We start from the raw sequence: 16,944 nt of genomic DNA, 5'->3' as shown, positions 1-16,944 counted from the left end.
GAATGCGGGGATTTATTTTGTTTGACCATACACCAGAAAATCAGAAAAGGGGGGAAAGTGAAAAATCAAATATTCTAGAAACCAATATAAACCAAACAACAAAACTGAGTTGAGGGTGACAATAGCTTTGGTAACCGGAAGTAACCTCATCTCATTGTGGCCCTGTAGCTCAGGGGTTAGAGCACTGGTCTTGTAAACCAGGGGTCGTGAGATCAAACCTTGCGAGGGCCTAGCAGGCTGCCCCTTGGCTTCTGGTGGTTGCTTCCAAAGTGTGTAACTTCAGTGTTTTTGTTTTTACATTTTTTCCAGACGAAGTCTCGCTCTGTCACCCAGGCTGGAGTGCAGTAATGCCATCTCGGCTCACTGTAACCTCCACCTCCCAGGTTCAATGGATTTATCTCCTGCCTCAGCCTCCCAAGTATATGGGTCTACCGGCGTGCACCACTACGCCCAGCTAATTTTTGTATTTTGGGGTACAGACTGATTTCGCCATGTTAGTCAGGCTGGTCCGGAACGCTTGATCTCAAGTGATTCGCCCACCTCGCCCTCCCAAAGTGCTGGGACTACAGGCGAGAGCCACCGCGCCGGGCCAAGGGGGTGTGTTTATTAGATGCTAAAACCTAAAACTGGAAATTATGCAAATTGATAAGCAACCATTTAGCCCACCTTCTCAGAGTGCAGGAATGTACCGCTAGCAAAAGCAGGGAATGCTAGAAATATACCTGGTTCCAAAAACGGCAGAAGCAAGCCGGCTTCACTGCTTCCTACTGAAAACCAAAAATAAATACACAGCACCAATAATATCACCCAAAGTAAGGAATTCTAAAACCAAAATTCCTCATAACAGTTGGAAATGAAACTGCTGTGCTATCTGAACAGTTGATGATCCACGAAATTCAGCTGTAGGAATCTTTGAAGGTCTACCAAAACAACAGTTAGTGGCAATATAAACCAGCTAACCAATGCCTCTTTCTGATAAACTTATTTGTATGGAATCTCAGTCACCTGCAACCTAAGGAGTCCTCACTAATTCAGCCATTACAGGCCTAAGGAAAAGATATTGTAATTAGCGATTTTGTGATGCTGATTTAATGACTGTAAGCTCCCCTGAGGACAGGCATCATACCTTATTTAGTATCATCTCAGAGCCTTGCAGAGTATGAACCCTAGTCCTGCTAAGTAACGGTTTCTGGAATGAGGCACAGCTAACTAAATACAACCAGGCTGGGTACAGCAAGGCTTAAGCCTGTAATTCCAGGCTGAGGCAGGAGACTCACTTTAGTCCAAGAGTTCAAGGTTGCAGTGAGCTCTGATCACACCTCTGGGCGACAGAGCTGAGACCCTATTGAATGAAAGGGGGAAAAAAAAAAAGAAGAAATGAAATAAAAAGAGACAGCCAGGATGTACCAAATGTGTAAATACCGCAGGAGGTAGAAAATGTACCTGAAGGCCAAGAAACCAAAGTCAGCAAATGTAGAAGAACAGAGAAACCAACACAGCAAGCCCTGATAAAGATTCTACCTACATGTAAAGTGACCTGAGGCATAAATTGAGCTGCCTGCAAAATTAAACATCCAAAGATAACATCTGAGTGGCTTACATAAATTGTTAAAACCACTAATCAGAGACTAAAATGATGGAGTTTCTCTCCACCACATTTGTTCTAAATACTTAATAATATAATAATGTCCACAAGCCACTAATGGACTCCTCAGAATGGTAATTCGGATTCTTGAAACAATCCGACACTTTTCATTGTACTAAGTTTGGAAAATCTACTTTAAATGGCTTAAGAATCAGGACAGGCGCAGATCATTCATTTCCACTAAAATTGGCCAGAGCAGCTTTCAGTTGCTCGCAGTTTAGGACGATTATTCCTTTCTGAAAGCCCACAAGGTACTCTGTTTCCACGACTTCACAGATACCGTCTTCTCTCCACGCAATAATACCTTCATCTCTTCTTCTAGCTAAGTCCTGCCCTTTCAGAATTCAAATCACGTATCACTTTGCCCTCAGTCTAGGAGACAGGTGCTTTTCATAGCGCTATTGCACACCTTTATTGTATCTGCATATCTAGTAAATAGTAATGTATTTTTTCCTTTTCTTTTTTTAATTTTTATTTTTTTATAGATGAAGTCTTGCTCTATCACCCAGGCTGGAGTGCAGTGGCGCAACCTCGGCTCGCTGCAACCTCCACCTCCCAGGTTCAAGCTTTTCTCCTGCCTCAGCCTCCTGAGGAGCTTCGATTACAAGCACCACCACCAGACCTGGCTATGTTTTGTATTTAATAGTAGAGACGGGGTTTTAGAGACATGTTGGCCAGGCTTGTTTAGTAGAGACATGTTGGCCAGGCTTGGCACAAACTCCTGACCTCAGGTGACATCTGTTCCTGATGTTAAAAGCCTCATTAGTTGGGCTTGTCTGTTTTTTGGGAAATGGTTTTTATTTTTTGTTACCATATGTTTATATTTAGCTGTGGTGTTTTCTTTTGCTTTTATTTTGTATTTCTTCTTTGCTAAAGTCTTGAAAGAGAGAGAAAGAGGACTGATCCAAGATGGCCGAATAGGAACAGCTCTGGAGTGTAGTTCCCAGCGAGAATGCAGAGGGTGAGTGATCACCGCATTTCCAAACAACTTTTTACTGCCCACAGACCAGGAGATTCCTGGGCGGAAAAGCACCACGAGTCTCTAGGAGGTCTCCATACAAAAACTCACACAAATGTGGTTGGCCATTTCAACTGGTGCCTGCAATGCCTAGGAGACAGACTCACCCATTCAACTGAAAAAAGGGGGATTGAAACAGGGAGCCAGGTCATCTGGCTCAGTGGGTCCCACCCCCACAAAGAACAGCAATCTGAAATGCTCTGGATTGAGAGTTTCACAGCAAGCACAGCCTGACCCAGGACAATTCAGCTCTGTGGGGGAAAGGGTGTCTGCCATTACAGAGACAGTCTGCCATTACCGTGGCAGTCCACCATTACTGAGGCAGTTCTAACTATACCTCTATAAACAAAACTGCAAGGAAGTTTACACAGCAGCTGGGCAGAGCCCATGGCAACTCAGCAACATCTCTGCTGACAGACTATGACTAGGCTACCTTCTTGATGGGCAGGGCATTTCTGAAAAAAAAACAGCAGCACATCAGGAACTTATAAATAAAGCCTCACCTTCCCAGGACAGAGCACCAGAGAAAAAAAGGCAGTAATGAGTTCTGCTGCAGCAGATGTAAACGTACCTGCCCAGCAGCTCTGAATGGAATGACAGAGCTCACAGCTCAGCTTTTGAGCTCCTATAAGGGACAGACTGTCTCCTCAAGCAGGTCCCCAACCCCTGTATATCCAAAGAAACACCTCATAAAGAAGAACTCAGGCTGACATCGGGCAGGTATCCTTCTGGGACAAAGATAACAGAAGAAGAAACTGGCAGCAACTCTTACTGTTCTGCAGCTGCTGCAGGTGATCCCCAGGCAAGCAGAGTCTGGTGCGGACCTCAGCAGTCCTACAGCAGAGGGGCCAGATTGTTAGAAGGAAAACTAAAACACAGGAAGAACTAACTTCATCATCAACAAAAAGGACATCCACTCAGAGACCCCATCCCAAAGTCACCAACTACAAAGACCACAGGTAGATAAATCCACAAAGATGGGAAGAAACCAGCACAAGAAAGATGAAAACACCCAAAACCAGAATGCCTCTCCTCCTCCAAGGGATCACAACTCCTCACCAGCAAGGTAACAAAGCTGGATGGAGAATGAGTCTGATAAATTGACTGAAACAGGCTTCAGAAGGTAGGTAATAACAAACTTCTCTGAACTAAAAGAACATCTTCTAACCCAATGCAAAGAAACTAAGAATGTTGAAAAAAGGTTTGACAAAATGCTAATGAGAATAAGCAGCTTAGAGAAGAATATACATGACTGTTGGAGGTAAAAATACATGAGAACTGCACGAAGCACACACAAGTTTCAATAGCTGAATCGACCAAGCAGAAAAAAAGGATATCAGAGATTGAAGATCAACTGAATGAAATAAAATGAGAAGGCCACATTAGAGAAAAAAAGACTTTAAAAAATGAACAAGAAATATAGGGATTATGTGAAATATGGGATTATGTGAAAAGACCTAATCTCCATTCCATAGGTGTACCTGAATGTGACAGAGAGAATGAATCCAAGCTAGAAAACACTCTTCAGGCTATTATACAGGAAAACTTCTCCAACCTAGCAAGGCAGGCCAATATTCAAGACCAGGAAATACAGAGAACACCACAAAGATATTCCTCAAGAAAAGCAACCCCAAGGCACATAGTCATCAGATTCACCAGGGTTGAAATGAAGGAAAGAATGATAAAGTCACTCAGAGAGAAAGGTCAGGTTACCCACAAAGGGAAGCACATCAGACTCACAGCAGATCTCTCCACAAAAACCCTACAAGCAGAGAGAGAGTGGGGGCCAATATTCAACATCCTTAAAGAAAAAAACTTTCAACCTAGAATTTCATTTCCAGCCAAACTAAGCTTCATAAGTGAAGGAGAAATAAAATCCTTTATGAACAAGCAATTGCTGAGTGATTTCATCACCACCAGGCTTGCCTTATAAGAGCTCCTGAAAGAAGCACTAAACATTGAAAGGAACAACCAGTACCAGCCACTCCAAAAACACCAAATGGTAAAGAGCATCGGTGTGCTGTATCCAGGAAACCCATCTCACATGCAAGGATACACATAGGCTCAACATAAAGGGATGGAGGAAGATCTACCAAGCAAATGGAGAGCAAAAAAAAAAGCAGCAGTTGCAATCCTAGTCTCTGATAAAATAGACTTTAAAGCAACAAAGATCAAAAGAGACAAAGAAGGACATTATATAACGGTAAAAGGATCAGTGCAACGAGAAGAGCTAACAATCCTAAATATATACAGACCCAATACAGGAGCACCCAGATACATAGGCAAGTTCTTAATGACTTACAAAGAGACTTAGACTCCCACACAATGATAGTGGGAGACTTTAACACTCCACTGTCAATATTAGACAGATCAACCAGACAGAAAATCAACAAGGATATCCAGGACTTGAACCCAGATTTGGACCAAGCACACCTAATAGACATTTACAGAACTGTCCACCCCAAATCCACAGAATATATATTCTTCTCAGCACCACATCACACCTACTCAAAAATTGACCACATAATTGGAAGTAAACCACTCCTCAGCAAATGCAAAAGAACGGAAATCATGACAAACAGTCTCTCAGAACACAGGGCAATCAAATTAGAACTTAGGATTAATAAACTAATTCAGAACCACACAGCTTCATGGAAACTGAACAACTGGCTCTTGAATGTTGACTGGATAAACAATGAAATAAAGACAGAAATAAAGAAGTTCTTCAAAACCAACGAGAATGAAGAAACAACATACCAGAATCTCTGGGACACATTTAAAGCAGTGTCAAGAGTGAAATTTATCGCAATAAATACCCACGTGAGAAGCAAGGAAATATCTAAAATCGACACCCTACCATCAAAATTGAAAGAGCTAGAGGAGCAAGATCAAAAAAACTCAAAACCCAGCAGAAGACAAGAAGTAACTAAAATCAGAGCAGAACTGAAGGAGATCAAGACATGAAAACCCTCCAAAAAATTAGTAAATCCAGGAGCTGGTTTTTTGAAAAGATCAACAAAATAGACCACAAGCCAGGATAATAAAAAGAAAAGAGAGAAGAATCAAATTGATGCAATAAAAAATGATAAAGGGGAAATCACCACAGATTCCACAGAAATACAAACTATCATCAGAGTTTAATACAAACAACTATGCACATAAACCAGAAAACTTGGAAGAAATGGATAAATTCCTGGACACTTGCACCCTGTGAAGCCTAAACTAGGAAAAAGTCAAAACCTTGAATAGACCAATAACAAGAGCTGAAGGTGAGGCAGCAATTAGTAGCCCATCAACCAAAAAAAGCCCAGGTCCAGATGGGTTCACAGCCGAATTCTACCAGACACATAAAGAGGAGCTGATACCATTCCTTCGGAAACTATTCCAAACAATCCAAAAAGAGGAAATCCTTCTCAAATCATTTTATGAGACCAACATCATCCTGATACCAAAACCCGGCAGAGACTCAACAAGAAAAGAAAACTTCAGGCCAATATCCATGATGAACATAGAAGCAAAAATCTTCAATAAAATACTGGCAAACCGATTGCAACAGCACATCAAAAAGCTTATCCACCATGATCGAGTAGGATACATCCCGGGGATGCAAGGCTGGTTCAACATACGCAAGTCTATAAATGTAATTCACCACATAAACAGAGCCAAAGACAAAACCACATGATTATCTCAATTGATGCAGAGAAGTACTTTGACAAAATTCAACAGCCCTTTATGCTAAAAACCCTCAATAAACTCGGTATCGATGGAACATATCTCAAAGTAATAAAAGCTATTTATGACAAACCAACAGCCAATATCATACTGAATGGGCAAAACTGGAAGCATTTCCTTTGAAATCTGGCACTAGACAAAGATACCCTCTCTCACCACTCCTATTCAATATAATACTGGAAGTTCTAGCCAGAGCAATCAGGCAAGAAAAAGAAATCAAGAGTATTCAATTAGGAAAGGAGGAAGTCAAATTGTCTCCATTTGCAGATGACATGATTGTATATCTAGAAGAACCCATCGTCTCAGCCCAAAAACTCCTGAAACTGATAAGCAACTTCAGCAAAGTCTCAGGATACAAAATCAATGTGCAAAAATCACAAGCATTCCTATACACCAATAACAGACTTAAAGAGAGCCAAATCAAGAAAGAACTGCCATTCACAATTGCTACAAAGAGAATAAAATACTGAGGAATACAACTTGCAAAGGATGTAAAGGACCTCTTCAAGGAGAACTACAAACCACTGTTCAAAAAAATAAGAGAGGACACAAACAGATGGAGAAACATTCCATGTTCATGGTTAGGAAGAGTCAATATTGTGAAAATGGCCATACTGCCCAAAGTAATTTACAGATTCAATGCTATCCCCATCAAGCTACCTATGAACCTCTTCACAGAACTGGAAAAAACTACCTCAAACTTCAGAGAGCCCACATAGCGAAGTCAATTCTAAGCAAAAAGAACAAAGCTGGAGGCATCACACTACCTGACTTCAAACTATACTACAAGGCTACAGTAATCAATGAATCAATCAGCATAGTACTGGTACTAGAACAGAGATATAGACCAATGAAACAGAACAGAGGTCTTGGAGGGCAATGCCACACATCTACAACCATCTGATCTTTGACAAACTGACAAAAACAAGCAAAGGGGAAAGAATTCCCTGTTTAATAAATGGTGTTGGGACAACTGGCTAGCCATGTGCAGAAAGCTAAAATTGGACCCCTTCCTGAAACCTTACACTAAAATTAACTCCAGATGGATTAAAGACTTAAACATAAGACCTAACACCATAAAAACCCTAGAAGAAAATCTAGGCAAAACCATTCAGGACATAGGCAAAGGCAAAGACTTCATGACTAAAACACCAAAAGCATTGGCAACAAAAGCCAAAATAGACAAAAGGGATCTAATTAAACTCCAGAGCTTCTGCAGAGCAAAAGAAACAGTCATTAGAGTGAATCAGCAACCATGAATGGGAAAAAAATTTTACAATCTACTCGTCTGACAAAGGGCTAATATCCAGAATCTACAAAGAACTAAAACAGATTTACAAGAAGAAAACAAACAAGCCCATTTAAAAGTGGGCAAAGAATATGAACAGACACTTTACAAAAGAAGACATACATGAGGCCAACAAACATGAAAAAATGCTCATCATCACTGGTCATTAGAGAAATGCAAATCAAAACTACATTGAGATATCATCTCATGCCAGTTAGAATGGTGATCATTAGAAAATCTGGAGACAACAGATGCTGGAGAGGATGTGGAGAAATAGTAACACTTTTACACTGTTGGTGGGAGTGTAAATTAGTTCAACCATTGTGGAAGACAGTGTGGCGATTCCTCAAGGACCTAGAAATAGAAATTCCATTTGACCCAGCAATCCCATTACTGCGTATATACCCAAAGGATTATAAATCATTCTATTATAAAGACACGTGCACACATATGTTCACTGTTGCACTGTTTACAATAGCAAAGACCTGCCAACCCGAATGCCCATAGATGATAGACTGGATGGGGAAAACATGGCACATATACACCATGGAATACTATGCAGCCATAAAAAACGATGAGTTCATGTCCTTTGTAGGGACATGGACGAACCTGGAAACCACCATTCTCAGCAAACTGACACAAGAACAGAAAATCAAACACTGCATGTTCTCACTCATAGGTGGGTGTTGAATAATGAGAATTCATGGACACAGGGAGGGGAGCATCACACACTGTGGTCTGTTGGAGGGGAATAGGGGAGGGACAGTTGTGGGTAGGGAGTTGGGGAGGGATAACATGGGGAGAAATGCCAGATATAGGTGATGGGATGGAGGCAGCAAACCACATCGCCGTGTATGTACCTATGCAACAATCTTGCATGTTCTGCACAAGTGCCCCAGAACCTAAAGCATAATAAAATATATTTTAAAAATAATTTAAAAAAGAAGACAAAAAATAAAAAAGAGAGAGAAAGAGCACATTTATAAGGAGATTACTGAAAGTCCTTGCAGAAGGCTGCATTATATGTATGATGGTCATGAGTGGCACACATTCAACACTGAGTCCTATACGCAAATACCTGTCATTTTTCCATGCATACATATTGTGATGTCCTCATACCCACCGCTACTTTATGGTTCTTGTGGTCAAATATAAAAGCCATTAATATGATGATTCTCTTATTTCTAGAATTCACCCTCAAACTAAACTTACTCATGGGATTGATAGAAATAAAAAATATAGGCTGGGCATGGTGGCTCATGCCTGTAATCCCAGCACTTTGGAAGCCCGAGGCAGACAGCTCATGAGGTCAGGATTTCAGAGAGTAGCCTGCCCAATACGGTGACACTCCATCTCTACTAGAAATACAGAAATTAGCAGGGCATGGTGGTGCGTGCCTGTAGTCCCAGCTACTCAGGAGGCTGAGGTTGCAGTGAGCCAAGATTACACCACTGCACTCCAGCCTGGTGACAGAGAAAGACTCTGTCTCAAAAAAATAAATGCATGAATACATAAATAAATAATATTTTTTAAAAAGATAAAAAGAAGGGGTGACTTCTGTTTCTAGACAAGATGTAATAGACACACTTCTCCCTATTTCTCCTGGCACATACAGCTAAAACATCTGGGTATTAATGTAACATAGATTCTAAAAGGTAGACAGAGGTAGGAAATTTGCAAGGGAGCTTGAGGCCCAAAAAAATGACATGGTGACTCCCTGGGTTTCCTTTTTGGGTTTTCAGTACCCAGACTGGAAATTTGCCAAATTTGGCCAAACACTAACTTACAGATGCAGAAAGGAGCAAATTCCAAATATGGTGAACCCAACTAACTCCATGCCAAGACACATCAACTTCAACAAACTTGACAGAACTTCAAGACACAACTTCAGAAAACTTGGCCAGGCACAATGGTGGCTCATGCCTGTCATTCTAACACTTTGGGAGCCCAAGGTAGGAGGATGGCTTGAGTTCAGGAGTTCAAAACCAGCCTGGGCAACATGGCAAGGCCCTGTCTCCACAAAAATACAAAAAAAAATTAGGCATGGTGGCATGCAGCTGTAGTCCCAGCTACTTGGGAGGCCTTGTCTCAAAAGAAGAAAAAGAAGAAGAAAAGAAAAAACTAATGACACAGAAAAATATCTTGAAAGTTCAAAAGAAACATCTTACACATAGAAAAACAATTTGAATAAGAGATTTCTCATTAGGAATCATAGGAGCCAGAAGGAAGCTGCAGTTACTGTCTACGTGTTGAAAAATGAGAACTGGCCGGGTGCAGTAGCTCACGCCTGTAATCCCAGCACTTTGGGAGGCTGAGGCGGGTGGATCTCCTGAGGTCAGGAGTTGAAAACCAGCCTGACCAATATGATGAAACGCCATCTCTACTGAAAATACAAAAATTAGCCGGGCATGGTGGCATGCACCTGAGATCCCAGCTACTTGGGAGGCTGACACAGGAGAATTGCTTGAATCCATGAGGCAGAGGTTGCAGTGAGGCGAGATTGTGCCACTGTACTCCAATCTGGGCAACAAGAGTGAAACTCGAAAGAAAGAACGAAAGAAAAGAAAGAGAGAAAGAGAAGAAAGAAAGAGGAAGGAAGGAAGGAAGGAAGGAAGGAAGGAAGGAAGGAGGGAAGGAGGGTGGGAGGGAGGGAGGGGGAGAGAAGGAGGGAAGGAAGGAAGGAAGGAAGAAGGAAGGAGGGAGGGAGGGAGGGGGAAGGAAGGAAGGAAGAAGGAAGGAAGGAAGGAAAGGAAGGAAGGAAGAAGGAAGGAAGGAAGAATGAAGGAAGGAAGGAAGGAGGGAAGGAGGGAGGGAGGGGGAGGGAAGGAAGGAGGGGAGGGAAGGAAGGAAGGAAGGGAGGGAGGGAGGGAGGGAGGGAGAGGGAAGGAGGGAAGGAAGGAAGGAGGAAGGAAGGAGGGAGGGAGGGAGGGAGGGGGAAGGAAGGAAGGAAGGAAGAAGGAAGGAAGGAAGGAAGGAGGAAGGAAGGAAGGAGGGAGGGAGGGGGAAGGAAGGAAGGAAGAAGGAAGGAAGGAAGGAAGGAGGAAGGAAGGAAGGAAGGAAGAAGGAAGGAAGGAAGGAAGGAAGGAAGGAAGGAAGGAAGGAAGGAAAGAAAATGATACCTGAAAGTATGGTGCTTGCGCATGCTGAGAGTACTTAGATTTAAAGGAAACTGGAAGGCTTAGAAGCTGCCTCAAAATCTAAGTCTCTCTGGCCTTCCCTTGTTTCTTCCCTCCAAGTGCAGATGCAGGGAGGGGCTGTCTCTGAAGTTCCCCATACATGACTGAAGGAAGTTCTTCCAGAAGGAATGCAATTGTCTTGAACCTTCTTCCTAGGAATCTCATGAAACAACCAGAGAAGATTAATCACTGAAAAAAGAGGAGATTAAGTCATCAGAGCTGGGCAGTGGCTGACGCCTGTAATCCCAGCACTTTGGGAGGCTGAGGCAGGTGGATCACCTGAGGTCAGGAGTTTGAGACCAGCCTGCCCAACATGGTGAAACCCTGTCTCTCCTGAAAATACAAAAATTATCCAGGCATGGTGGCACACACCTGCAATTTCAGCTACTCAGAAGGCTGAGGCAGGAGAATCACTTGAACCTGGGAGGCAGAGGTTGCAGTGAGCTGAGATCATGCCCTTGGACAGCAGCCTGGGTGAGTTTTCATAATGTCCAGACACCCTATTTCCTGTGGGCTTCTCTGAAACAATTTTTATTACCTGAGAAACTTTTTTCTCTTTTGAGACAGAATCTCACCTGTTCCCCATGCTGGAGTGCAACGGTGTGATCACGGCTCACCGCAGCCTCTCCAGTAGCTGAGACCGAAGGTGTGTGCCACCACACTCAGCTACTTTTTTAAGTTTTTGTAGAGAGGGGGGTCTCTCTATGTTGCCCAGGCTGGTCTTGAACTCCTGGGCTCAAGAGATTCTTCTGCCGTGGCCGTCCAAAGTGCTGGGATTACAGGTATGAGCCACCATACCTGGCCTGACCTGCAAGTCTTTATCTGCATAATAAGTTAAACTTGGAGTCTTATCGCGGGCTCCGGGACTGGCGATCTTTCCTCTCTACCTCCGCCTCTGCTGGGAAGTTGAGGCGCCGAACAGCTCCCGGAGGGTCCTGGGAAGCACATGGTGTTGAGGCGCTTCGTGGAGGTTGGCCGGGTGGCCTACGTCTCCTTTGGACCTCATGCCGGAAAATTGGTGGCGATTGTAGATGTTATTGATCAAAACAGGGCTTTGGTTGATGGACCTTGCACTCAGGTGAGGAGACAGGCCATGCCTTTCAAGTGCATGCAGCTCACTGATTTCATCCTCAAGTTTCCACACAGTGCCCGCCAGAAGTATGTCCGGCAAGCCTGGCAGAAGGCAGACATCAATACGAAATGGGCAGCCACTTGATGGGCCAAGAAGATTGAAGCCAGAGAAAAGAAAGCCAAGATGACAGATTTTGATCGTTTTAAAGTTATGAAGGCAAAGAAAATGAGGAACAGAATAATGAAGAATGAAGTTAAGAAGCTTCAAAAGGCAGCTCTCCTGAAAGCTCCCAAAAAAGCACCTGCTGCTAAGGCTGCTGCTCAAGTCCCAGCTAAAAAGATGACCGCGGCAGGCAAGAGGGCTCCTGCCCAGAAGGCCACAGGCCAGAAGGCAGCGCCTGCTCCAAAAGCTGAGAAGGGTCAAAAAGCTCCAGCCAAGAAAGCACCTGCTCCAAAGGCATCTGGCAAGAAAGCATAAGAGGCAGTTATACAGAGTAATAAAGGTTCTTTTCAACATGTTGGCAAAAAAAAAAAAAAAAGTTAAACTTTGTTCACCCTGAAATGTTTAAAATACCATTTCAACATTTTCAATGTATTAATATAGCCTTAAAATTTTGTGATGAGGAAATACACCAAAAGGTAAACAGCATTTTTTCTCTGGTTGCGAAGAGGCTTTTCTCAAACGGCAAAGTAGGCACAGCCACGTCTGATTCTGGAACAAAATGATGAGAGCCTTGGGGCTTGGACTTGAGAATCCACTAGATACTCCCCGCCATTGTTGCACAGGGAATGATACTTTTGAGAGGGGATTTCAGCATGACCTACACTTGCGGTTTGAGATGAGTTTAAGGAGGACACGTCGGCGGCTACCAGATCTTTATCTCCTTGAAAAGTAGTGTCAAGACTTTGTAATTTTTCTATATTTGTATAACTAGTGCAAAAATAGCATGTTTATTTTCATGTTTTTGTTCCCCTATTGAAAAAATAATTTTTTTTTTTTTGACAAAATCTCATTCTGTGGCTGAGGCTGGAAGGCTGCAGTGCATTGGCGCAATTATAGCATGCTACAGCCTTGACCTCCTAGGCTCAAGTGATCCTCCCACCTTGGTCTCCTGGGTAGCTAGGACCACAGGTGACTGCCACCATACCTGGCTAATTTTTTTATTTTTTATTTTTTTTTGAGCCTGAGTCTTGCTGTTGTTACCCAGGCTGGAGTGCAATGGCACAATCTCGGCTCACCGCAACCTCTGCCTCCTGGGTTCAGGCAATTCTCCTGCCTCAGCCTCCTGAGTAGCTGGGACTACAGGCGCGCACCACCATGCCCAGCTAATTTTTGTATTTTTAGTAGAGACGGGGTTTCACCTTGTTGACCAGGATGGTCTCGATCCCTTGACCTCGTGATCCACCCGCCTCAGCCTCCCAAAGTGCTGGGATTACAGGCGTGAGCCACCACGCCCAGCATTTTTAAATATTTTTGTAGAGATGGGATCTCACCATACCAGGCTAGTCTTGAACTTCTGGCCTCAAACAATCCTCCTGCCTCAGCCTCCTAAAGTGCTGGGATTATGGTCTGAGCCACCCTGCCCTGCCTCCCAAAACTGGCCAAAACATAATACGAACTACTACTCTAGTTTGTTTTTTGAGACAGAGTTTGCTCTGTCACCCAGGCTGGAGTGCAGTGGCATGATCTCGGCTCACTGCAACCTCTGCCTCCTCTGCCTCCCAGGTTCGAGCAATTCTCCTGCCTCAGCCTCCCTAATAGCAGGGATTACAGGCACCTGCCATCATGCCTGGCTAATTTTTATTTTTACCAGACATGGGGTTTCACCATGTTGGTCAGGCTGGTCTCGAACCCCTGACCTCAGGTGATGCACCCACCTCGGCCTGCCAAAGTGCTGGGATTACAGGCATGAGCCACCCCTTTCCCACCTCCTAAAACTATTTCTAGTCACTTATAATGACATGATCAATTGTATCAGGATTTCTATTAGTCGGGATTTTAAGAGAAAACGGATGTCTTGTGTAAATTGCAATAATTTTAGAAGGATTTAATAAGGGACTGGTTAATAAAGGTGTGGGCAGGCTAGGGGAAGGACAAAGAAGAAGGTAGTATTCCAGGGTTACTGAGAGTAGAATGGCCAACACCCCTGGACGGAGAGAGGAAAGAGCCATTAATGAAATACGAAGGAAAGGTTCACTTTTATGAACTAGCCTGAGATGACCCACAGAAAGGGATGCAGACAGATAAATACTCCAGCCTCTGTCTCCCCTCTCATGCTGATCTTATGCCAGTGCTCCCACTAATGAAATTCAACTCGAGGCCAGAGGGCCAGGGTATCTGTTTATGTAGACCACAGAGGCCAGCTTTCTGTGGCACAGTGGATACAGAACTGAAGACAGTCATTTTTTTTTGAACATCAGCAATTCAAAACATTTAGCATTCCATCCACCTTTTTCTCCATGATCATAATTTTAAGCTTATAAATCCTATATTAAGTCACTGACCTGCTTCCTGATGGAGCTGTTTAATATACAGTGACATACTGTGGGTCCTATAAGTTTTCATCCCTTAATAATAATAATTCCCCAAGTGCTGGCTCTTTGTATCTACATCTGGTTTCGGAACACAACATCATCAGTATTGTTACAAGCTTTATAGAACTCACTCAAAACCGTGCCTGGCCCGTGTGTCTTAGTCCTTTAGGGCTGCTATAACAAAATACCTTTGACCGGATAATTTATAAAGAACAGAATTGTTTTAAAGTTCTGGAGCCTGGGAAGTCCATGATCAAGGGTCTAGCAGATACAGTGTCTGGTGAGGGATGCTTTGTCTGCCTCGAAGCTGATGCCTCTCACTGCATCGTCACAGAGCAGGAGAGACGGGAGGGCCAGGCAGCTCCCTGAAGCCTCTCACACAGGCATAATGCCATTTAGGAGGACAGCACCCGCAGGAGCTCACCGCTTCCCAAAAGGCCCCGCCTCTTAATATCACAGCGGAAGCTAAGTTTCAATACGATTTTGGAGAAACGCACACACTCAAACCGCAGCACCACGGCAAGCTCTGTCAACTGTTACAAGCCACTGTTATCTAGATGGCTTATCTAGATGAAGCAACTTCTAGAGGCTCAGGCCGAGCCTGGTGACTCCCTCTGGGACTGTGTAGTGAGAAGGCAGGAGCTTCTCTGGCGAGGCGGTCATCTACCAAAGCGCCTGTGTGGCCTCTCACTGCTCCTCACCTCAACCTGTTATTTAAAACATGAAATGCTCCCAAAACAGCTATGCAATAGACATCGAGATACAGAAGCCGTTCCTTTTTTCATTTTTTTCCAAGTATGAAGGAACTTGGTCCTTTTTTCATTTTTTTCCAAGTGTGGAGGAACTTGGTCCTTTTTTCATTTTTTCCAAGTGTGGAGGAACGTGGTCCTTTTTTCATTTTTTCCAAGTGTGGAGGAACGTGGTCACTGACCTGTTATTCTCAGTCCTGTCTGTTGTGTTCGGTGGTCGGGAATATAGGCTATTGCTCCTTCTACGCAACTCTTCTGGTTGACTTTTCTTCTCCAAAAGCGAACAGACGTCATGTCTCGTGTGTATGTCTTGTGGGTACTGAGCTGCGGTTTCCCAGACCCCAATCAAACAAACAGGCAGCAAACAAAATCGGCCTTAAAACTGCGGCCCCAGAGATGAGGTTACTGAGGGTTTGCGTCACAGAGGCGAAGTGCAATGAACAGGTAAAGGGTGGAGACGGAGGTGGGGCGCCGGGGCGGGGTCACCTGCTGCGCGGAAAGGAGTTGCTGCGGTGCCCGTTTCCCAGAAGAGGTCGCCTGACCAGCTGGCTCTGCGACTCCGAATGCGGCTTTCAGGCAGCCTCCGGGAGGGCTTCGGGGAGGGCGGATGGACAGCAGCGAGATGCCGGGCTGCGAAGCGGGCGCGCGGCAGGCGAGGCTGGGAAGGCCGCCGGGAGCGCGCGGGCGCGGGGAGACGCGCAGAGGGAGGCAGGGGCGAGCTCCGCGTCCGCTCGTCCTCGGTCTGAAAGCGTCGCAGGCCCGCGGGGCGGTGCGCGGTGAAACCACGAAGAAGCCAAACGGCTGGCGTCCGCCCCAGAAGCCGGGTTTTGCTAGAATGGTGGCAACGGGAAGCCGGAGGGGCTCCTTTTTCTCCTCGGCTTTTCTCCGGCTTTGTGAAAAGAGCGCCCGCATCTCCCCGGGAAACGTTGGCTCCTGGTGGCGCAGGGGCAGGATCACATACGTCTCCCAGGAGAGACGGACACATCTGGATCAGATCGCGTTTCCTGCGGAGGCCGGCGGCCGCCGACGGAGGGTCCCCGGCGGCTCCGCGCGCTCCCGCTCCGGCGCGAGGGGAGCTCACGGCTCTGTAGAGTGCGCATGGCCAGGCTGGGGAAAGCATGCTCCAGTGGCGCAATCGGTTAGCGCGCGGTACTTATACGACAGTATATGTGCGGGTGATGCCGAGGTTGTGAGTTCGAGCCTCACCTGGAGCATGTTTTCTTCCAAATGCGATTTCAGACATTTCACCGTCATGCATTTTTCCCTTCTCTTTAAAGTAAAAGGGATACATTTTCCGTGGTGAGCCCAGAAAGATTCCTTTGATAAAGGGGGATGTTTGGCAGATTTCAGAGAAGGGAAAAAAACCCAAAAACCATCAAGACCCAAATTGAACTCATCCACCAAACTCATTTCTCCTCCATCGGGAGGCCTCACACCAGGTTGCACAGCTTCAACGAAGCTTCCTGCCTCCCTTTAAAAACTATTCTTCAGCTCTTTGGGGACTGAGCAAAGGAGGTGGAAAAACTGAGTCATATTCTCTGTGATTTCGTGCAGGTGTCTCCAGGGTTCATCAATGTGCAGAAGGTGCTCCCAGGTACCTTAGTTCTGATGTCCACAGGGTGGCCAGTGAAGTGGATAAACTCCACCTGTGAAGCCTGAACGCGTTCTGAGTACAGCCCCGCTGCCTACTTGATAAAAACCTGACTAGGAACCAAGAAATGCTGTTTCCC

General features: G+C 44.7%; 2 protein-coding genes and 2 non-coding genes across 7 annotated transcripts in view; 3 read left to right on the top strand and 1 right to left on the bottom strand.

Moving 5' to 3' along the window:
• LOC128931906 (uncharacterized) overlaps window positions 1–16,944 on the bottom strand; it is a 236,025-nt gene that overhangs the window by 201,277 nt on the left and 17,804 nt on the right. For 3 of the 4 annotated variants that reach the window (XM_078368113.1, XM_078368114.1, XM_054254754.2), the window contains exon 1: window positions 15,397–16,345. The exons of the other annotated variant lie outside the window; for it this stretch is intronic. In XM_078368113.1, the coding sequence (XP_078224239.1) occupies window positions 15,633–16,334 (702 nt within the window). In that variant the 5' untranslated portion in view covers window positions 16,335–16,345 and the 3' untranslated portion in view covers window positions 15,397–15,632. Of the gene's footprint in view, window positions 1–15,396; window positions 16,346–16,944 lie in introns of those variants that run through there. 4 annotated transcript variants of the gene reach the window in all.
• TRNAT-UGU (transfer RNA threonine (anticodon UGU)) lies at window positions 159–231 on the top strand. Its single transcript has one exon. It is a non-coding gene; the product is annotated as a tRNA-Thr (tRNA).
• On the top strand, window positions 11,804–12,446 carry LOC118153074 (large ribosomal subunit protein eL14-like). Its single transcript, XM_078368115.1, is given in 1 exon segment — window positions 11,804–12,446. A coding segment is annotated over 1 exon segment (603 nt). The 5' UTR covers window positions 11,804–11,805; the 3' UTR covers window positions 12,409–12,446.
• TRNAI-UAU (transfer RNA isoleucine (anticodon UAU)) lies at window positions 16,335–16,428 on the top strand. The gene is made up of 2 exons: window positions 16,335–16,372; window positions 16,393–16,428. It is a non-coding gene; the product is annotated as a tRNA-Ile (tRNA).

The sequence above is a fragment of the Callithrix jacchus genome, chromosome 4 (assembly GCF_049354715.1).
Source record: "Callithrix jacchus isolate 240 chromosome 4, calJac240_pri, whole genome shotgun sequence".
Lineage (NCBI taxonomy): Eukaryota > Metazoa > Chordata > Mammalia > Primates > Cebidae > Callithrix > Callithrix jacchus.
This window is presented reverse-complemented; position numbering and strand designations above follow the sequence as displayed.